The 23939-nt window shown below is 39.1% G+C and overlaps 1 protein-coding gene across 1 annotated transcript in view; it reads right to left on the bottom strand.

Moving 5' to 3' along the window:
- CUL5 (cullin 5) overlaps positions 1 to 23939 on the bottom strand; it is a 70354-nt gene that overhangs the window by 28006 nt on the left and 18409 nt on the right. Inside the window, exons 2-7 of the mRNA XM_065406353.1 lie at positions 12747 to 12856; positions 7810 to 7909; positions 5937 to 6113; positions 2958 to 3099; positions 2326 to 2471; positions 533 to 613 (exon numbers count right to left, since the gene is read on the bottom strand). Coding sequence (XP_065262425.1) covers positions 533 to 613; positions 2326 to 2471; positions 2958 to 3099; positions 5937 to 6113; positions 7810 to 7909; positions 12747 to 12856 — 756 coding nt within the window. The remainder of the gene's footprint in view (positions 1 to 532; positions 614 to 2325; positions 2472 to 2957; positions 3100 to 5936; positions 6114 to 7809; positions 7910 to 12746; positions 12857 to 23939) is intronic.

Here is a 23939-nt window from a genome sequence, read left to right on the forward strand (position 1 = left end):
TTTACTTCACGCCCCCCCCCCCCCCACACCTAAGAGCCAGGGCCAGGAGTGAGGCCGTGGCTCTGGGAGGAGGCCCACAGATGGGTACGGGGACTGAGACTGGGGCCACAGCTGAGGGCGCGGCTGGGAGTTGAGCCTCGGCTGGGGCCTGCAGGCAGGGCCTGGCAGATGGGATGAGGGCCAGAAGCAGAGCTGGGTGGCGCTCTCTCCCGCCCCCCGTGGGGGCTGGCCCGGGCCCACCATGCCCCCCCCGAATGTTTCTCCCCAGCCCCCTAGGGGGGCACACCCCACATTTTGGGGACCTTTGAAATAGGGCCTACTGATTTTTATTTTTAAAATAAGTAAAACTAATAGTGGATTTAAAATAAAAATAAAAATAAGGCTTCTAGTACGTCAGATCTTCTGACTGCAATTACGTGTTAAAATAAAAATGCAAGACAAATTATGATCAAAACTGACATCAGAACCCTTTACTACTATTGAAATACTGCACATGATTTTACTACATATACAACTAAGTTTTTAAACTTACCGCTTCTACAGAGTTACATTCGCGCCTTGTCTCTAGATACCTTAATGCTCTTTTCTCTTCTTCCTTTAATTTAGCGTCTGCCTGTGCAGAAGCAGAACAGCAATCATTTTAAGTACCAACAACAACAGAACAGTTATCATATGACTATCTTTATACTAGGGCTGTCGATTAATCACAGTTAACTCACATGATTAACTCAAAAAAAATTAATTGTGATTAATCGCACTGTTAAACAATAGAATACCAATTGAAATTTATTAAATATTTTGGATGTTTTTCTACATTTTCAAATATATTGATTTCTATTACAATGCAGAATACGAAGTGTACAGTGCTCACTTTATATTATTTTTTTATTACAAATATTTGCATGGTAAAAACGATAAACAAAAGAAATAGTATTTTTCAATTCACCTCCTACAAGTACTGAGTGCAATCTCTTTATCTTGAAAGTGCAACTTACAAATGTAGGTTTATTTTGTTACAGAACTCAAAAACAAAACAATGCAAAACTTTAGAGCCTACAAGTCCACTCAGTCCTACTTCTTGTTCAGCCAATCGCTAAGACAAACAAGTTTGTTTACATTTCCGGGAGATACTGCTGCCTGCTTCTTACAATGTAACATGAAAGTGAGAACAGGCGTTCGCTTGGCACTTTTGTAGCCAGCATTGCAAGGTATTTACGTGCCAGATATGCTAAACATTCGTATGCCCCTTCATGCTTCAGCCACCATTCCAGAGGACATGCTTCCATGTTGATGATGCTCGTTAAAAAAAATAATGCGTTAATTAAATTTGTGACTGAACTCCTTGGGGAAGAACTGTATGTTTCCTGTTCTGTTTTATCCGCATTCTGCCATATATTTCATGTTATAGCAGTCTTGGATGATGACCCAGCAAATGTTCATTTTAATAACATTTAACAGCAGATTGACAAAATGCAAAGAAGGTACCAATGTGAGATTTCTAAAAATAGCTACAGCACTCGACCCAAGGTTTAAGAATCTGAAGTGCCGTCCAAAATCTGAGGGACGAGGTGTGGAGCATGCTTTCAGAAGTCTTAAAAGAGCAACACTCAGATGCGGAAACTACAGAACCCAAACCACCAAAAAAGAAAATCAACCTTCTGCTGTTGGCATCTGACTCAGATGATGAAAATGAACATGCGTCGGTCCGCACTGCTTTGGATCGTTATCAACCAGAACCCATCATCAGCATGGAAGCATGTCCTCTGGAATGGTGGTTGAAGCATGAACGGGCATATGAATCTTTAGCACATCTGGCACGTAAATATCTTGCGACGCTGGCGACAACAGTGCCAAGCGAATGCCTGTTCTCACTTTCAGGTGACACTGTGAACAAGTGGGCAGCATCATCTCCTGCAAATTTAAACAAAACTTGTTTGTCTGTGCGATTGGCTGAACAAGAAATAGGACTGAGTGGACTTGTGGGCTCTAAAGTTTTACATGGTTTTGTTTTTTAATGCAGTTATCTTTTTGTACATAATTCTACATTTGTAAGTTCAACTTTCATGATAAAGAGATTGCACTACAGTACCTTTATTAGGTGAACTGAAAAATACTATTTCTTTTGTTTTTTACAGTGCAAATATTTGTAATCAAAAATAAATATAAAGCAAGCACTGTATACTTTGTATTCTGTTTTTTAATTGAAAACAATATATTTGAAAATGTAGAAAACACCCAAAAATATTTAAATAAATGGTATTCTATTATTGTTTAATCACGTGATTAATTTTTTTTAATCGCTTGACAGCCCTACTTTATACTTACATATTTCATATAATTCTGTACTCCATTTTGTTGTAAATAAGAAGGGGCTTGTGTTCTATAAAATCTCTCTGTTGAATCCAAATATGCCTTCTCAAAGTTATCCCGATAAATCTGAAGTTTATCTTCAGGATTAGAACAAAGGTTAACTATAAAGAGAAAAAGTTAGATCTTACTCTAGTTTTTAAGTGCTTTGCATTTGACTAAAAAACAATTATTTCTCTTGCTAAATTTTTCTTTTGAAGATAATGAGGTATGTCTACCCAGCAAAGAAAAACCTGCAGCTGACCCACGCCAGCCAATTCTGGCTCAGGTAGGAGCCCAAGCTCTAGGACTGGGACTGCACTGCCAGGTGTCACATTCAGAGGGGTCTCTTTGCAACATTAAGGGCTAAAACTATTATTTAAAATGTACATTTCAATTTTGCAGAAATTGGTGAGCAGGCTCCCCACCTGCCAGTGAAAAGTTTATTACTTGCCATTGGCAAGTGCATTTACCCCACTGATAATCAATACAAAAACATTATAATGATCATTCCAACCATACCCCTTTTGTCAACATCTAGTTGAAGGCATGTTATGAAAGTCTGAACTAGAAAGGAAGATGCAGCTGAGATCACACTGTATAAGACATACCATATGATTCTCTAACTCCAATAACAAGTTGAGAGTCAAAAGCTTCTCCTAGTCTTTCGGCATGGACCAGCTTCATTGCACTGTCCTGAAGTCGATTCTTTATATTTGAAAATATGGACTCATTCCAAGTATCTAGCATGAGCTAAATAACAAGGAAGAAAAAAAGTCAGTTAGAAAAGGATGGGCAGAACTTCAAATTAAGGGCATGTCTACATGAGCACTTACTGCACAGCAAGCTGGGGTGTAAATCTGAAGAACTCAATCATGCCCTGCACTAATTGTCTATGTGAACCCTGCTGACGTGCACTAGAAGTTCCCTAAGTGCGCACTGACATACTAAAGGACGTAACAGGTCTCTCAATACAAAGGAGTTAACCTTGGAGCTAAATGTCAAATAGTGGTCCAGCAGTTGGCAGACCCAAAGGCTTACGTAGAAAAATTAAGATAAAATAGCAATTAGTAAGAGAGCAAAGGGTATACAAAAAAAGTAATTAACTGTTGGATTGCCTTAGATTTTCATGACAGTTAGATTAAGCTATTAGCATCCAATGCCATGCAATCACTTGTTTCTGTGAGTACAATGTAAAAATAATCAATGAGTTACATAGATATTGCAATGAACAGCTCAGTCAATGCTGTAGTCCCCATTTAAAAAGAGTTACTGTTAGATAAGGGTCTCACTACTTTTACTGGATGACTGTCTCTTCAGCTGGTTCTGGTAAGCAGCAAGACCTCTAAGATTTTGGTGCTAAACCTCAAGATCAGACCAATGTGTTGCATCTGAACAACACTGAAAGCTCCCTGGTGGAAGTCATATTTGTACAGAGTCAAGCACAATAATTCTACAACTAAGCAGCATATATGTAAATGGCATATTGGTCATTTTAAAGTTAAACTGTCTGTAATAACCTTTCCTTATAAATCCTGGTTCTCTTCTTTCTGCCACACAGAATACCTAAAATTTCATATTTTAAACTCTGGCTTTGTTAATGTATAGTATCTCCGTGCTTTATATTAATTGCTATGGTCTCAAGTTTTTAAGTGCACCAACTGCTTACTTGAGATTCCAGTTTTGTTTTTCACTGTCATCACTGTAAAAGATATTGAATCAACTTTGTTTTTAAAGGATGATTGTGAACAGTCTTATCTTTAAGTGATTCCAATAGTGATTTCTAGGAGCCTAATTTTTTGGCAAGTTTGGTAAAGATAAAAATGTCCATTTCTGTGCATCATATAATTTACTATAGTGGGTATCTAATGAAATGCAGATGAGTGTTTGGAAAAGTTAAGGAGCATAAAGACACCCTTTAGCTTATGCTCAAATAAATTTGTTAGTCTCTAAGGTGCCACAAGTACTCCTGTTCTTTTTGCGGATACAGAGTAACACGGCTGCTACTCTGAAACCTTTAGCCTGAGCTGTTCCATAAAACCAAAATCTGCCCTGACTTAACTGCAGTGTTTTGTTCTTAAACATGCTAGATTCAGACATGTTGGAACTGAATTAATGCTCAGAAGACAGAAGGTAATTTTTGAGTGTCATTAAAATAAAGAATTTTCTTAAGTTGTGTTTCTTTTGTTTAGCTCTCCTTTCATATTTAAAAGGAAATTTAAAATGAAAATGTCAAAATAGAGAGTAAATGTATACATTACAGTTGCTTTTCTGTTAAAATTCCACTTCAGAGAAGGTAGGTGAAATACTTAACTTTGTATTTTGATGTACAAGGATTTATTCAAGAACAACTTGTGAGCTTTAACATGATACTGTGACGGTCACCTCTTGGAACTGGAGAGGAATCTCGCACTCAAAATGAATAAATGCTCATTTTTTAACACCTGGAAGCCAAAAAAGCTAGGGATTCTCAATGTGAGCTCATCACACTGTCCTAACACCCAACTCTAAAGGATTTATAGTAATGGTAAGATGTACAGTAGGTATGCCACTTATCTGAGATTTTAGCAAAACATGTCCAAACAAAATTTAATTTAAAAGCCACAGGATAGTGAAATTTTTGGGCTGCTACTCAAAACAAAATGGTTCATTTTTTAGAGCTCTAAAATGCATGATCATAGTTCAAGCATTCCAAAAAGCAGTCTTCCAACTTACAATTTTCAAAGTAACAATAATACTGGCTCAGAGATTTATCGATAATGGAGATGAGGAAGAGGTGTTTCTTTTCAGCAAAGACTGTTTTTCAATATTTTTAGCTATCCACCTCAGTACACTTTTTAAATTGCATTAAAAAAAAATCAATAGGAATTCCAGGGAAACAAGTTAATAGATGCTTAGAAAACATGATCAGCATTATCTTGAGCAACCAAAAAAAAAAAAAAAGCAGATATAAATCAGTGCATGCTCCCAGCCTCTGTTGCTTTACACTAATGATCTCCTCCACTCAGTTGCCAGATCAGCTCCCTTTTGTAATTCTGTGCAGTTTTTGTTTTTGATGGTCACAGCAAATTCCATGCTATTTAAAAGTATAAATTCTCTTCCTTCCCAAAGGGTAGGGAAGTGTCCTCCATGGAGCAGGAGGGATTGCCCTTGAATAGCCCCATTAAGTGCCCTCAGTTACAGCTGTCCGGCTCCTTGCTAAGTACTGACTAGAGCTTCATCTGTAACACGTCATTACTACTCCTTAATGGTCCAGTAAATGTAAGCTCATTGACCTCCTGTATCTCAGGCTGCAAAGGGAGCAAGATCAGAAGTATTTTTGTTAAATAAATCATTTTACAGAGATCTACAACTATTTTAAAACACAGGGAGCTGCTCTGAACAGATGAAGGAAATGGTCAGAGTTAGGGCAATATTCGGTAAGTGGCAGAGGAAAACATTGGGAAGAGGAGTAAAAGTTGCAAGGTGATTTAAGCAAAGTGATACTCCAATACTGTGAGGTTAGTGCAATTTTATCCTTCAGCTGTGGAATGCATCAACACTAAATCTTATGTTCTGTTACAAAACTCTGATCAGAAAGTGTCACTTACCTTTCGAACAATACTGTCTTCTACATTGGATTTCTTGTTGCTGCCCTGCTTACCCATTAAAGTAATTTCTAGTTGACAAAATGGTTTGGGCAAGATATCACACTGTGTAAAGAATTTGCGCCATTCTACTATGTATGCTTTTAGTAAAGCTGTATCATCTTGATGACTCAGTACTCTCTGGAAGAAAAGAGCAGCTCAGTTGTAAAAAAGTTTTTACATAAACAACAGATGGCTTTGTCTACATGGTACAAGTATTTTTGGTATAACCTAAGATTTGAATTTAAAATGATATAATCCCCCATGTAACCACTCTGGTATAAGAATGGCTTTTTTGGATTAGGTTATGTTGCCTGTGAAGAGGTTTGGCTTTTCTTGGTTTTATTTATTCTTACACCAGAATAAATGTCCACATGCGGGTTATATCAGTATAGCCAGTCTACACAGGAAAGTTTCACAAGAACTATTTTCTACCTTATATGCAGTAGAAAGTTGAATTCAATGTGATCTACTGATCTGGCTTTAGACACCTGAACTTTTAACATTTATGCTGCACTAGCTCCTACAGGTTACAGCCAATTTAGGCATGATGGGCTAGACAATGCATAAACATAAGCTTACAAAAACAGCTACCAGTACAGATCATGCCTAAGGTCCCAATTCGACAAAGCACTTAAGCACATTCTTAAGTACCAATAAAGTCAAAGGAACATCAGCACGTGTAAGAGCTTTGCCGGATAGGGATAGTCTGCTGTATCTGGGCCTAGAAAAGAAAAGGCTTTGTTTGAGTAAAAGGCCCTTTTTGAGTTTGTAGGAACACATTTTAGATTTATTTTTCTTTTCCAAATTTTTGTCTTTGCACATCTTTCACTCTCTACAAAAACTCTTATGAGCACACTACAACACTGTTTCATATGTATTTTAATTTAGAATAAACTCAAAACCAGGTGTCAAGTCAACAGTAGACCAAAGCTACTGAAATACAAATGGTCTATGGAGCTTGTCAAGCTGTTAACTCACTAGTATTCTGTCAGAAGACTATACATTTGACCATTTCTTAAGCAAAACCATGAATATGCTAGTGTAGTATTGAAGCCAGCTAAAACAATTAAAGAACTTCCTTGCATTTAAGAGTTAATCTTTATTTCCAGACATTTTCTTATAGAACACAAATTCTGGCTTTATCAATCTGATAGTCAAACAAATATTGGTAATTTTTGAAAAATATTTAAAATATCTTTGATCTGATCTCTTCATCTTTTTTGATAGGCATTAAAGGTCTCTTCACTGATAGCTAAATTTAGAATATTCTAGCTACTTCTGTAGCAAGTTAGACAGCTTGCAGATCACATCCCCAGAAATGAATTTTCTAGGCAATAAAAACTGGAACTAGAAAAGGGGGTTTATTGTTCCTTTTCCAGCTCTCTCTCTAATCATACAAAAGAGATCACTTTGATGCTTAACTTTGCCTCAAGTCAAAGATTCAGCAGTAAGTGCTTTTATTTATAAGTCAAAGAGGCAAGCGAGTGAAGGAATACTTCCAAGGAGACTCCCTGATAAATATTTTTGTTCATCCAATAATGGCCAAATCTCCTCCACAGTATATAACAATTATTACCTCTTTATTCTCAAGAACAGACTGAGAAGTACTTAATCTTTCTGGTCAAGGTAAACACTCAGGATAAAATGAATCGGTTAATAAAACGTTTTCAGTACAATTGTGATATTCAAAACAAGGTCCACCAATGCCTAAAAGGCAATTTTCCGTTGTGTTAGAAATTACTGGAACAAGTCATGTTTGGGATCCAAAGAGGTTTACGGTTATACTTTTATTTTTTTAAAGGACAGTGTAAATTATTGAAGGTTGAGAACTTACTGCCTGTGCTTGTTTAATAAAATCAAGGATGTCTTCTTTCAAAGCTTGATGAATTTTTGCTGGACCTTTGTCATCCCACAAGCAAACTGCATGCACATCCCTAGAAAACAGTTTATACATCTTTCAGTAAGAACTACACTTAGAATTTAATGCAGAAATGTACAAAGTCTAAAAACAGTTATATTGAAGTAGTTCCTCAAAAGAAGTGGGTGTACATTCCACACACTAAAAATGAAATCCCACCAATACAGTGACTGTTTGTGAATGAGGGCACATGCCCTCTTTTCTAAAAAGCTCTTCATGAACTATTTTGACATGTAATTTTAGGTTTTATCTGATAAACACCCCTGAAAATAAATAAATAAATAAATAAATAAATAGGTGTTGATCCAAATCACACCAGAAATGGGTACTTGTATTTGAGGGCTTGTCTACACGGAGCAGTAATGCAGTCTATGGAGGTGTGACTTCTGAAGCACTAAGAGTGTTGCATACTTATTGGTCAGTGTAGGCTTTCTGGTAAGCACTAAAGATTCCCTTGTGCGCTTTAACATAGTGCTTTTGAAACAGTAGTATACTAAAGTGCACTAGGAAACTATACAGATTGATTACTCATTACTGTATACGATGAGTAATGTATATAATATACATTATTCATTAGTCTATAAAAAGAGAAAGCACCCAACCTCCCCAATTATTGACATCTACATAAAATGCAAAAATTGCTAAAAATAAACCCTGAAAAATGAAATTCATAAACCCAAAATGATGCCTTAATATTAGATGTAACACTGAAATTTGACAGTCAAGCAGTATAAAGTCAGGAACTGCAGTAATACTTTGTCCTTCACCTTCCATTTGAGTATACCACGGGGCGTCATTAATGTTCATAAAGCACCACTCTGAGGTAGGGAAATAGCCCCATTATACTGATATGAAAGTGGAGACCTAGCAGGTTTAAATGACTTGGCCAAGATCATGCTGTAACTCTGTGGCAGATCCAGGAAATGAGCCTACATCTCCTGACTCTCTGTCCTCAACTAAAAGGTTGTCTGCCACTCCCAACAAGTAAGACGATCTCCACAGCTTCTCGATAGAGTGAAAAACTATCATTTGGTATGCACAGATAAACAGCTGTACCAGTATGAACACTAAGGTCCTAGTCCTGCAATTGGATCAACACGGGCAGACACTTATGCCTACATGGAAACCCAATGCCTTTAATGGGAATCCATTGTCCACCTGTGTGGAGCTGGTTGCAAGACTGGGACTTAAATATGCATTCTGAACTTGATATATTTTCCTACAGTGCCTTCTCCAAAATGTTCCTACTTAAGTTATCAAAACTAAACATTTAAAGGCAGCACATCTTAATGAGAACTAATCCATGCTATACAACCACACACCTCATTTGGACCTGGAAGTACGCAATCAGGCAGCAGAGACAAATAAAGCAAATACTCTACCGTACAAAATGTGTTAAACTACTAAATAAATAAAGGGAAGTTTTAAAAAAATTGACAGGGTAAAAAAACCTGTTTCTGTGTTTGTTTCATTTAAATTAAGATGGTTAAAAGCAGCATTTTTCTTCTGCATAGTAAAGTTTCAAAGCTGTATTAAATCAACGTTCAGCTGAAAACTTTTGAAAGAACGACCATAACGTTGTGTTCAGAGTTACGAACATTTCAGAATTACGAATAACCTCCATTCCTGAGGTGTTCATAACTCAGAGGTTCTACTGTATTCAGACAAGAAAGAGACTTACTCACTCACATATTATTACTTTCTGAAGATATTTACCACATAAGTATCAACACTCTTGAGTCTGTTCCTTTGCAAACCAAGGTGGGAACTCCAACTTCTAAAACTACTGATTTGTTCTAAAGCTACTACAACAAGAAGAATCATAACCTAGTACTAATTATTTGTATCGCTTTAGTCATAGAGGCCCCAATCAGGATTCATGACCCATTGTGCTGGGCACTGCAGAGAGTAAAAAGCAATCTAGTCACTGAATCAGAAAGTAGGCAATTTTGGGGCTCTAATGAAGAGATTTTATGTAGCGAGAAATATGATACCTCTCAAAACAGGAAGAGGATCTAATTTTACTTTATTTGGGGAATATTTTAAGAAATGGTTGGTCAAAGATCTCTTGTAAAGGGGTTTTTATAACACTGACAGATCAAGTCTTAATTCATATCTAGAGGCCAAATCTAAGCAATACCATACCATTTAGTGAATGCGTTCAAAGAACTCCATATATATGACTATCTTGCAAATCTCCTGGATGGCCACAGATTAGAAGCTTTCTAATGTAGCAGACTTGACAAGAAATAGTCGTTGCAAGCTTTAAAGCACCAATATGCTGCAGTCTAACAGATTCACTCAGATATTTTAAATATGATTCTTTTGGAAACAGAAGAACATACTCATTTAGTACCAAAATAAACAGCTGGATCGCTTTTAAGAAAGTTTTAGTTGTTTTTTTAACATGAAACGTCTGAAGGAGGACTAACAGGAGTGGCATGCAGACATGGGAAAACATCAGCAGAGGGATTGACTGATTAAGGTGGGATTATCACCATCTTCTGAAGGAGTCTAGAGATGGTACAGAATGGATCTCTCTCTAAATCAACAGTTCTCAAAACTGTGGCTCATATATTATTGTTGACCAATCAGGGTGCTGAGGCCTCATTTCCAGTTATTGCAAAGAGTCTTGACATCTATAGAAGCAGCTGGAAACAGAAAAGGAGCAAGCCTCCACTAGAAGCCATTCCTATATATGAGGAGAATATGCTTAGGGATTACAGCCGCCAGCCACCATTTGAACCCAAGACCTGCCAATGGGACTAGTGGCTCCCCCATTAGAAACAGAACATCCAGGGAAGCAAAGGAGAGGTAAACAAGTAGCCAAGCAATACATTCAAGGAATCAGGGAAAGAACAGTTGTGAGTTGGATGGAGCTGGGGTAGCAGGGAGATCATTAACACATGCAAGGATTATGGGAGAACAAAACTGGGGGTAGGGAAACACATAATGGGAGAAAAGAACCAGACAATAAGAGAGAAGGGGACCAGGTTACAGAAGCATGTCCAGGCACCTGGTAGGAGGTAGGGGGAAAAAAGAACAGATGGGAGGAAAGGGAGCGTAAAATGAAGAACAAATGGAGGCTTATTTTCTTTCAAAAGGGACAGGAACACTTACTAAATTAAAAACATCTAAATACTTTCCTAACTTTACTTTTACCTAGAAACAATTGCCGTCATTGCCACACTGACACTGACCAATCCTAAGCAAGATGAGAGCTTTTCATGAAACACTCTATGAAGATGTGGTCCCAACTGTGAAAAATTTCTGAATCGCTGCACTACAGCTTGAAGCTCACTTGTTCAGCAAGCTGAATCACTATTGCCCGGAAATTGACCTTCCTTGTAAGAAATTTGAGCTTACAGATAATCAGGGACCTCAAGAGGCACTTTTGTCAGTTTAGTCAATAAATGTTCCATGGCATGGGTGGCTTTTAAAAGTGTGGTTCTCCTCTGGAAAGGAACCAAAAATGGCACTATTGCCTCACTAATTCCATAACAAATTTGATCCACAGGAACATAAACATTCTTTTTTTCCTAATTGCTAGTCCAGCAAACTCAACCTGGCCTTTAAGAGTCAAGCTGGGCTCTTTCCTTCTCACCACTAATAATAGAGATTCTGCAGGTAAATTATGCCCTCAGTTACATCATCATGGGTCACGTAAAACATGCTATGTCAAGCATCACTTTGCTTCATTACCACCTTTTGGGATACTACAGCCATGTCTACATGGGAAAGTTGTATTGTATAATCTAAGGAGTGGGTTTACACCAATATAGTTACACTGATGCAAACCCCTGTGTAAACACACTTATTTCTTTAAAGAAGTGGGGTTTTTTCAGCTTAAGAGTGTCTAAGCAGGGTTTAACTATATCAGTTTAAAAGCCAATTAAAGTTAAACCAGTGCAAATTTCCCATGCAGACAAGGGCTAGATCTTTGAATACTCTTCATCCATTTGAGACCACACTGTTCTATGATCAGGGTCAGAAAGGAACCAGTAGCTGGAATGTCAGAAGATGCCTATGTTCCATTGCAGGAGCTGGTGCAAGATATCCCTGCTGGAACCAATAATTTTAGAACTTTGCAATTAAAACAGGGCCTCCCCAAGCTCAATCTTAATTTTTGATCTATCATAAGTCATTTATAATTTCAGCTGACAGAGCAGAGATGGCCTGATTTATATAATGGAAGGTTTATTATCTACTCCTTGCATCATAGTGAAACTGAAATAATAAAAAAAAAAGCTAGAAGTATAATGCTGCAATCAGTGTCAGGAAAAAAATCATAAGGGTTATGTTTAAAAGTATACAATTACTCCAATTATATCAGTAAAATTGCATTATTATTTCATTTTTGAAGGACACGCCACAATCAGCTTAAAGTTAAACCACTTGTAAGTCATATGCATTTATTGTCAGAGTAATACTGTATGAAGTGATTGGTCATATATGCAGACTTTACTGTCAAAGCACTACAAAATATCTAGTCCCCATTTCCAATTAGAGTGAAAGGTTTGCGGGAGGGTACAGAAGAAGCCTATCGTCTTCAGCTGAAGTAGAACAAAATTGTAAAAACAGTAAGAAAGCTGTGCTGTTTTTTGTGTTCTATTTGTGGAGGCCTGTGTCTCAGTAAAACACCAACTCTACAAAACTGTACTCAAGAGAAGCAGTGTTACTATTTAATGAAACGGAATTAACCAGTACTTTTTGTTCTCTTTTATCTTGTAAATGCATCCATTTCTACATGGCCCTCCTACATCTGACTTCTACGTTATAAGCAATATTATAATTTTATTTCCATCCTGTTACCAAAGAACTGGAAGTTTAAAAAAAAAAAAAAAATCACTTACGAAAACAGATCAAACCACTGCTGTTTTGTGACAGATTCCTGGCGTAACAGCTTCAGAACAATGGGGCGCATGAAATCCCATTTGTCTTCAAACTGAAGTGAACCTTTATTCTTTAAAGAAGAAACAAAAAGCATAATTTAAATGCAGATCAAGTAAAAATGAACCTCTAAGTCAATTAGGACAGTTTGAGAGCTTCCACATTTTCTAATACTTCCTTTTACTTCAAGTTAAGGATTACTATAAACAGAAGCTAAATAGTCAAATTAACACTCAATTTTGAGTAAAATTAACAAACAGTTAGTTAATTCTAAGAGTTGTGAGGTATGACCTACTTCACAGAATAGATATAAAATAACAGTTATAAAGTTTTCCAGATCTGTAGGTTTCCTATTTAAGATTTTTACAAATAATAATTTATAGTAATTTACACTTAATATGTATGTTTAATACCTAAAAGAATCTTAATTTTGTGATTTAAAATTACTTCTAAGAAGTACAGGCCTCAATGGATTATAGTTCAATAAATATGATCTCGTCACAGATGTCTCACATTTCCTTCCATTTGAATTGTTATATCTACAATATTCAAGTTCAACTAAATTTTTCAAGACAGCGACTGACTTGTTTTGTAAAATGCCATGTACACCTACAAATTCTGTATTGTATTTGGAGTACATGATGGTCATGCATTCTAGTATATTAGAATGGCCAGTTGTGAATGTTTCATATTTATGTTAATGATTCTAAACTATAAACTTTGTTCTATATGTCACTTGAGATATGGCTGTTTGTTTTATAAAATTTAATAAGTGATTTTTAGAAAAAGCTATACATCGATTGTCTTATTTAAGAAGTAAACCTGAACTCTAAATGCCCGTAATGTTTCCTAATGTTCATTTTTAATTCCAACACTCTTTAGAGGAAATATGCACACAGTCCATCCATGTGCATACGAACCCTTGCTTCCCCAGTGAATTAATACAGGGAAAAAGCAACAGAGGGTCCTGTGGCACCTTTAAGACTAACAGAAGTATTGGGAGCATAAGCTTTCGTGGGTAAGAACCTCACTTCAAGAAGTGAGGTTCTTACCCACGAAAGCTTATGCTCCCAATACTTCTGTTAGTCTTAAAGGTGCCACAGGACCCTCTGTTGCTTTTTACAGATTCAGACTAACACGGCTACCCCTCTGATACCCAATACAGGGAAGTACTTCTTCATGAAATGCAACTTTAACTCTGAAATTCCCCAATTTTCTAACTTTTTTAAAAAGTCTAAAGTTCTTGTAAGGCACATTTTAGGGAGCCCATGTAAAGTAGTTGTATCTAACTCTAGACAAAATTTAGTTAAATCTAATGTTATTGTAGTAGTGTTCAGAGGCCCCGTCAGAATTGGAACTCCATTGTGCTGGGCCCTATATAAAAACACATACAGAGACAGCCCCAGCCCTAAAGAGCTTACATCACTTTCACTGTCAAAAATTCGTATCCATTGTATTTTCATAGATTGGCAGTCACCCCTATGTTCCTTGTAGACTCAAGTAGCCAGAGAAATCTAGATTTCCTGATAAGCTGCACATGACACTATTTGCAAAGCCATCTCTTTGTTTATCATGAAGTACATATGCCAAGGCTAAAATGCAGAATGGCGTTTTCTCTAAGAGCCAGACCAGCGGTTCTCAAACTGTGGGTTGGGACACCAAAGTGGGTCACGACCCTGTTTTAATGGGGTCACCAGGGCTGGTGTTAGACTTGCTGGGGCCCGGGGTTGAAGCCCGAGCCTCACCGCCCAGGGCAAAGCCCAAGCCCCACCATCGGGTGCCGAAGCCCAAGGGCTTCAGCCCCAGGCGGCGGGGCTCAGGCTTCGGCTTCAGCCCTAGCCCTGAGTGGCAGAGCTCAGGTTACAGTCCCCCCGCCCAGTGCTAAAGTCCTTGGGCCTGGGCTTTGGCCCCCCCACCCGGGGCAAGGCTCAGGCTTCAGTCCCCCTTCCTGGGGTCACATAGTAATTTTTCTGGTCAGAAGGGGGCTGCGGTGCAATGAAGTTTGAGAACCTCAGAACCAGACTATTCCCAAGATTAAAACATTTAGTGGAAATGACAGTTCTTTTGAGCTTCCAGCTCAAAAATTCTTTAGAGCTTCCAGCTCAAAAATTCTTTAGCAAACATTAAGATTGACTATTTACCATACTGCATGTCCAAGCACATTCATCCTTTCATAAAACATTTAATCTTTCCAGATATTGTAATGAATGTTCCTCCTCAGATTGGGTGTCCTTGCTGCACCGCAATCTCATTTGAAAAAAGGAGCATTTTGTTCCCATAGGATGGTTTCCTACCCTCATATTTAACCAACTATTGTCCTTTAGGCTTCTACAAGCTCACTCTTAAACTAAGGTGTCCAGGCAGCAAGCTTCTTATGGTATTTGTTTGGTTAATACTTTAAGACTACACACACTGCACTGGCAGCAGAGAAAGGGGGAGAGAACAAGGAAGTGGAGGAGTCTCTATACCAAAGGAGCCTCCTTCCATCAGGGTGATTCTCCAGGGGCAGGCACATCAGCATGGCAGCCAGAATCTGCAAGCAGTGCAGTCCAAATGGCCACATTATGCTGGAGGATCTGGATTTTCAAAAGCATCTAAGTAATTTAAACCCTGACCTCTTACACCACACTCAGGTCCTATAGATGCACTGAACCCTAGCAAAAATACAGACGGGGGGGGGGGGGGGGGGGGATAAATGATAAGGATATAAAAACAATAAAAGATTTACTGTACATGTTGTAATCTTGCCTGAGCACAGCCCCCCACTTTTTCCAGAAAACAAAATTCTATGGGATAGAAAACATTCTTTTAAGAATACAAACTTGGATTCTGTAGCAAATTCTGTGGCCTGGGAATTGCTGAAGACATGGGGTCTTGGTTGAACTCTCTGATGTCCTAATATACCCACTTAAACAATGACCTGTGCTATCAACCTATTTCTTAGTCTATAATCATAACAATTAGATACAATAATTTACAACTTATTTAAATATAACCTACAAAATTCCACTAATAAAATTTTAACTCTTTGGAAAGTCTGATGTATGCTTTATAAGCTGGCCCAATTGACCAGTCAAATAATATCAACTGACTGCCTATTTGATCATGGTCAAATATTGTCAAATATTCCAGCAAGAATGGCCTGATATAGGCAGCAGCCTACTTTTTGACAGCATGGTCGTGCCATCTGTTAGCAAGTCTACTTAAATATCTTGATCATTCACTTTACTATATATGAACGTATGCAGTGTTGTTGTAGCCGTGCTGGTCCCAGGACGTTAGCGAGACAAAGTGGGTGGTCCAATAAAAGATATTACCTCACCCACCTTGTCTCTCTCATATACTAATGTCACCTTTTGGAGAAAAAGGAGAATCAATTGAAAGTTGAGCATCTTGATTGGCTGCAATCTTCTAGCATACAAACAAAGATATACATACAATATTTGTACTAGGCCATCAATGCTGTGACAACTGCGCGAATTTTGGCAATATTTTTGTGATTCTGTGTATGCCTTATTTTTCTTCTGTACTTTGCACTGAGTATAAAGGCTCCTCCTTTTCTGCTCTGTTCCTCCTCCTGAGCCTGCTTAAGAATCCACTGTATTTGCTGCAGAAAGGAGTCACCGCCTCTCCACCTCACCCCCCATGTGATCTGGGAGTCTGCAAAGGTCCTGGGGAGGGGGGGCAGCATGCCCAAAAACATTTTGATGGGCTGGAATTTTCTGGAATACCGGAAGTTAGAAATCAAACTGAGTGGCTACTGATGATTGAAATATGAGAGATACTTCATAATCTAGAGAGCATTCCAGAAGTAGTGAGACATTAACAGTGACATAATAAATTATACAGTCAAGGAAAGCCAAAATCATTTGTATGGAAAAACTGTTCAAGCTAAGTGCAAGTTCTGTTCTTCTGAAAGCGTGACACGTAGATAGAATGGAGAAACACTTGTTGAATTCTTGTGATGTTTGTCGACCTATTGTCAAAACTAGATTATTGCACTCAAACAGAAAGAAAGGGAAAACCAGTCTGGAACAAAATTTGCTTTCTTCTTTGCATTCTCCTCTAACTTCATCTTTGGCAGCAGCATCATGAAGCACGGAGTCTTTTGCTGAAGATAGTGATATGAATGACAATGGAAGTGAAGCTAATTCCATTTCTTCTAATAAGAATTTTACTACTCCATCTGCTTCAGCATTGAAAACTCCTTACTCCTGGAAAGCCTTCAGATGTCCATCAAATTGGGATCAAGAGATTTTTTTTGCATGGAATGTCCCATGACCAGAAACACAAACTTGACCATATGTATGCTAGAGGTATTTATGCCAGCAATACACCCGCCATTTCATATAGTTTAAAATCCTTATATGCTAGAGTTTTTTCCACAAGCAGTATCCAGTTTACAAAGTATGATTTGCAGAATGTCTTCTGAATGCCAAAGTGGACCAAAAAGAGTTGGCATTTTTACTGGTCAAGGTCCTCACATCCATGATGGTTGGAGCACTAATCGCAATGAGTGTGTTTTCAACTTCATAATAAACTTCACAATCAGCATTTTACCCATCCCAATGCACAGCTAAGCATCAACACACAGCCCAATATATTGCTGACCAGTTTAACAACAACAAATTGGGTCCATGGAAGGTTATTATGACACTAATATGAAAGCTGCTTGGGCTTTATTGATAAATGAGTATCCACATCTTTTATGTTACAGACATGCAACCCATGTAATGCAGCTTTCTGTTAGCGATGTTCAATATCTGACAACTTTCTCATCATCATGTCAGGAGAGAAAAAACACTGACAAGTTTTTTGTTTTTTAAAAGCTAAAATACCAGCAGTCATTTTTTAGCATTACACCTCTAACCTGATATAACGCGACCCGATATAACACGAATTTGGATATAACGCGGTAAAGCAGTGCTCCCGGGGGGCGGGCTGCGCACTCCGGCGGATCAAAGCAAGTTCAATATAACGCGGTTTCACCTATAACACAGTAAGATTTTTTTGGCTCCCGAGGACAATGTTATATCAGGGTAGAGGTGTATTTACTACAGCACTCAATTCATCTACACTAAGTAAGCCTTGTCATACTTAAGGGGCATCTTCTATTAAATGTCTCAAAAATCTTCAGATACTAACAGCCTTCTAGCAATCAGCTGCTGTTCCAAAAGGGGTGGCTGGGTATTGCTCCTGAGTAATCTGCACTGACATTCTTGATGAGATCTTTTGGATGCAAAACTCAATCCATTCAGAATATAGAAAAATGATCGTTCTACATTGTCTGATGCTGAGAATAAGCTCCTAAAGGTTAAGAAACATTTGTGAGAATACCGAACAGTCCACTTACAAAGCAGAAGAGAAAAAGATAATACCCAAAGTAATAGGATTGAAAAAAATCCCTCCGCGTAATGCTGCCTACCTTCTTGATCCACGCTCCCAGGACCAAGACCTTTCTGATGATGAATTTGATTCAGTTTGTGACCTTGTAGTGACTGTTGCAAATTTTAAAAGATCTCCAAGCGAACAAAATTCTGATGGAAGTAGCAAATTATAAAAGAAGAAGCAGCTTGTTCAGTCGTAGAACAATATGGAGTACAATCCCAGCAGCTCAATCAAGACAGTTTGCTACTTCATCATGATTGAAAGGGTGGGGTCCATTTTGTACTCTAGCTATAGTGGCAGTAATTCTTTTAACACTATATGTACTACTTCATGTATGGAAGAACGTTTTTCAACTTGGGGAAATCATACATTCAAAATCCAGAAATCGACTGAAGACCTCTAGTGCTGAGAAGCTGGTGACTGTGTATCACAATTTAAAATTAGAGAAGAAAATGGCAGATGAAGCGTTGACTCAATATTGATCAGATGAAAAGGAAGGAGGAGGTACGGATGAATTTGATGACAACAAAGATATAGATGAAGCAGCTGAAACCGATAAAGAAAAAGATAATGAAAAGTAAGATGCATACCGAGTTGGTCTGTTGCCTACCTAGCATAAGTGCATTTTAAAATTACTTTTCTTTTATTGTTATGTATTCCATTTCTGTTTAATTTCTTTTGTTTTGTAACTGTTCAGTTTTTTCTTTCATTTTTTAGAAATTCATTGTGTTTCATATTTTTCTGAGTTAGAATAACTAGTTAAGTACCATATATACTCGTTCATAAGCCGAATTTTTTTTAGTAAAAAAGGGAAGCACCAGAGAAGGGGGTCAGCTTATGAACGGGTATAGAGAGGGGGAGGTGGGACACAGCCCCTCCCCACAACAGAGGGAGCAAGGAGAGGCAGCACAGTCAGAAGGGAAGAGGCGGGGCAGAGTCTCTCCGCTTCTGGCCACGCTGCTCTCCCCCCAGCCTCTGAAGCAGCTGCAGCTCTGGGGCTGGCAGGCTGCAGCCGCTGGGCCCGGCCCGCCAGAGCACACTGCGGCCGCACCACCTGGCCTGGCGGAGCAGCTCCAGCCAGGCCAGATAAATCCTCCCCTGGCCCTCCCCAGATAAGGTGGGAAGGGATGGGATGGGGAGAATGTGGGGGTCCCAGGCTAGGGGTAGGTCATGTGGGGGGTGGTCACCGAGGTTACTCCCCTGACCCCCAGCTTCTCCCCCCAAAAAAATTTCCCCACCAGTTGCTGTCCCGGCCCGTCAGGGTAAGCAGCTGGCGCGCCGGGACACTGTTTACTTCGGTTTACCTCCGTGCCTGCGGACACTCGAGGTAAACAAACCATCTCGGCCCACCAGCGGCTTAGCCTAATGGCCCGGGAGCCTGAATTATAGGGTCGGCTTGGGGGGGGGGGGGGGGGGGTAGGTGTTGGTTATAAACAAACTGGCTTATGATAGAGTATATACGGTAACTTCTTTTTGTAATTAGGCATAAGTATATCTAAGACTAAGACCACTGGAGACCTTTTTGTTACTGTTCTAATAAATTAGAACTTTAAAATATTTCATAGTTTTTGACATCGGTCAAACATGGGTCAAATTATTGTCAGATCAATTGACCAATTATTTTTGGACTGATCAAATGCCCCACCCTAGTCTGAAGTAGGGACAACTCAATTCTTGAATTCCACATAGTATCTTTGAAAATCATGAACTGCATGGTTCTTCCTACTTCGGTTCAGTTTTCTTAAGTCTGTTGGGCAATCACAGGTAGCCTGCTTAAATATTTTCTTGTTCCTACGGCAAGATTTCAACTTCTGTTAGCATTTCTGGTCCCGATCAACTGCTCTCGCAGCAAGATAACAGACTTGACAGACCAATTGTTTAATAGAGTAGGATTTGCCATCATAAACTTGTGTTTGCACTTAGAACTTCCTGAAAATAGGCAGCAGGTTTAAAACAAATAAAAGGAAGTTCTTCTTCACGCAGCGCACAGTCAACTTGTGGAACTCCTTACCTGAGGAGGTTGTGAAGGCTAGGACTATAACAGTTTAAAAGAGAACTGGATAAATTCATGGTGGTTAAGTCCATTAATGGCTATTAGCCAGGACAGGTAAGGAATGGTGTCCCTAGACTCTGTCTGTCAGAGGGTGAAGATGGATGGCAGGAGAGAGATCACTTGATCATTGCCTGTTAGGTTCACTCCCTCTGGGGCACCTGGCATTGGCCACTGTCGGCAGACAGGATACTGGGCTAGATGGACCTTTGGACTGACCCGGTACGGCCTCTCTTATGTTCTAAAAGATTTAGTTCTGGGCTGAAACTTCACAAGTATGGTATTAGTCCAAAGGTGGGTGTTTTCGTAAGTGGAGAAAACCCTGTTAATCCTAATGGCTGAAGAGAGGAATAGGAATACACTTTTTTGTTTGTTTTTTAAAGCAGGAGAAAACAACTGTTCAGACTTGTTTGAAAATAAGAAACAAATGCAGCTGAACTTTAAAATCTCATGCTTTGCACCTGGCTGTATGAATAAGAATAGCCTCTTTTGCTAAGTGTGGTGAAATATAGCTAGGACCTGAACATGTTACACTTATTTATCTGATTTACAATGATTATCTTGTAAGTTTTAAGCATAAATAAAATTAAATGCAGTTTTAAATGTAACATACAATTAGAATTAACACATCAACAAAAAGGGCTCTCTGCCCAAAGCATCTCCCTACACTCCCCCTCCAGAAAAAACCTGAATGAATAAAATCAACCTTGAACCATGTCCTCAAAGCCTGGCACAACAAGGTGAGGCAATTCCAGATACAATGGTCCTCCACAGCCTCCCTATCACCAATCCTCAGCTGTCACATCTGAGGGAAGTTAGCATAAGGGCCAAAATAGATCTTAACTGCCATGCTGGTTCATGGGAAAGGAGATTAAATCAACACCAAACCTATAGCAAAAATGAGAGCCCTACTTTCTAGAGACATGGCTACAGCGGCGCAGCTCCACCGATGCAGGTGTGCTGCTGTAGCACTGCTAGTGCAGATGCTCCAAGTCTATGGGAGAGCTCTCTCCCATGGACTTAATTACTCCAGCCCCTGTGAGTGGCAGTAGCTATGTCAGTGGGAGAAGTGCTGACCACACCAGCGCTTAGATTGGTATAATTTACATCGCTCGGGGCGGGGATATTCACACCCAAGCAACACAATTTATACCGAGGTAAGCTGTATTGTGTACATAGTTGTTTTAAACATAAGGAATATATTGCCTAGGCTAAGTAAGCAAATAATAAGTACTGGCTGAACTTTTCAAGTGGTTGTCAAGCATAGATCCACGTAAAGTGCATCCACACTACAGAGAAACAGCTGTAGTTGCAATCCAATAGGAAAGAGACTCCTTCTACCTGGAAGCACAGTACAGCACCTTACAGAGAAGCATAGCATTGTCTTCCATTCCCAACTGCTAGAAAGTAGGGCAAGAGACAAGGAGAAGCACTGGGCTTCCCACCAAAGCAGTGGCTCTGGACCCTGCTTTTGAGTACTTGAGTCTCACAGACCTTAACCAGGGCTCCCCGTATTCTGTGATGAAATGGAATTTACTCCTTGTTGCAGAATGGCACTCCAGAAATGGCAAAATGGCACTCCAGGCTTTCATTTAAAATAAGTATTTCCAGTTCTCAGTGTTGTGAAAAAAATCATGGAAGTGTGACCTGAAGACTGCAGTATTGTCTGCCTGAATCTACAGACAGCCTGAAACAGTAGCTCAGAGTTATGAACTACCCCATATTCATTCACTGAGGTGGTGAATAATAATGTAACAATCACTTTAAAAAAAAAAAAAAGTGTATCTAATGTTCAGGAGAAATAGCCAGATTATTTCGACAATGCAGCTAAGTGTTAATACTGAAGTCTGCAAAAGAAAGTATGAACAATGCAAATGATAAAGAAATTTATTTAAATATAAAGGGTGGCTATTACATTGATTGTATCCTTTGTTGTCACATATATATTCTTCAATACTTCATTTTTTTAAAATTTACAGAAAGCTACTGCAGAACTTCCAATCACCCAAGCGGTACAGAATGCCAGGACCTTGCTGAAGGCTTAGATTCATTCTGCTGCAGAATACATCTGGCTGGCATGGCCCTTTACCTTCAGGTATCGGATACATTTCGTGTCCTCCCATACACACACCACAATGATACTGAGAAGGAGGGGGAAAAACCTTACCCTCCCCCACTACCGTTTCCTGCCTACTGCAAAAAGCCAGGGAGTCCTCCTCACTCTTCCTCTTCACCAGCCTATTTTTGATCCTCTTCCCCTTTGTCTTCCATACCTTCACTAGTCACGAATTTCCAGAGCAAAAGAATGATGTTTACAAAAATGTGTTGAGTTTCATTGCCATTTAAGAGCCCAATTCTGTACGCCACAGGCAGACAGAACTACAATTGGAGAGAATTAAGGGTTTTGCCTGAGGAATGCAGCATTAGGCCTACGGTTCTGAGCACTAGTAAAACCGATGAGACCTTTGTAATTTTCATTGCTGGCTCTGAGGAAAGACACTATCAATATAACACAATTCCTTGCTGCGGAGAGTGTATGGGTACAGAAGCAGACACTCCCCTCTGCTCCCTCTTTCCTGCCCCTTGTAATGGAAGACAAACCTTGAGGCTGCTCCCAGCCTCCCTCAGAATAAGCCTTGGAAAAGCCACTTGCCAGTGGTGAGCACAGTATGTTCCTTGGTGATTAGGTCACTATGCCAACAATTTCTGACAGATGTAAGCTTATATTTATATAAAGTTTCTAGCCTTCAGAGTTGCTTAAATACTCTTCCAAATCTGAATCCATCCAATACGGGCTACTGAATCAGCAGACTGACAGTTCCAATGCCTTTGCTGCAGATCCCAGATTTCACAAGCATTAGCAAAGTGAAAATGTCAAGGCTAGCTATTTTTACTGTTACTATCCAGAATATACAGTTGTGAAACTAATAATCATGTCAATTTTATTCTACATACTGCTTGGGAAAGCTCTGACCAGCAGCCAAGACAAGTGCTGGGCTACCTGAGAAGAAGAGTTCACCAACCCAAAAAGTCTGGTCTTGTCTACACAGGAAAGTTTTATCAGTATATGTTTTTCCAATATAACTATACCAAAATATGCACCCACGACACTTTGTTGATGCCCGCTTAGACTGCTTCCCATGTTAATTAGTGTCCAGACAGCTCTGTGCTTTTTCAAAATAACCGCACAGCATTCTGAGCAGATTTTCCCATGGTGCAATGTTCCACCACTAGCCTATGTATTCTGGGTTTTTTCCTTGCACTGCATCGTGGGATTCCTACCAGAACCAACTGGAATTCTGGGATTTGGGAGTCATATTCACAGAGGAATACACCCTTTCAATGGCACAGCTGTGCCGCTGTAGTGCAGATGGAAACGGTTTTTCCATAACCTTAGTTAATTCACTGCCACATGAGGCAGTAACTAGGTCAATGGAAGAATTCTTCCTTTGGCCGATCAGTGTCTATACCGGGACTTTGGTCAGCTTAATGTCTCTCACAGGTGTGAATTTTTTACACCCCTGACCTAAGTTGACCTAAATTTTAGGTATAGATGTGACTGGAGAAGTTAATTCTGGTTGTTTCCTCACTTAAATAGCATTACTTTCATCTAACATGCAAGTATCTGCAGACAAATTTTATTTGATTTCAGATCATAGTATGAGGAATGGCTAATAACATTATTATGCAGGTCCAATGAGATGATGAAAGAGCTGAG

This window comes from Emys orbicularis, chromosome 1 (assembly GCF_028017835.1).
Source record: "Emys orbicularis isolate rEmyOrb1 chromosome 1, rEmyOrb1.hap1, whole genome shotgun sequence".
NCBI classification, from domain to species: domain Eukaryota; kingdom Metazoa; phylum Chordata; order Testudines; family Emydidae; genus Emys; species Emys orbicularis.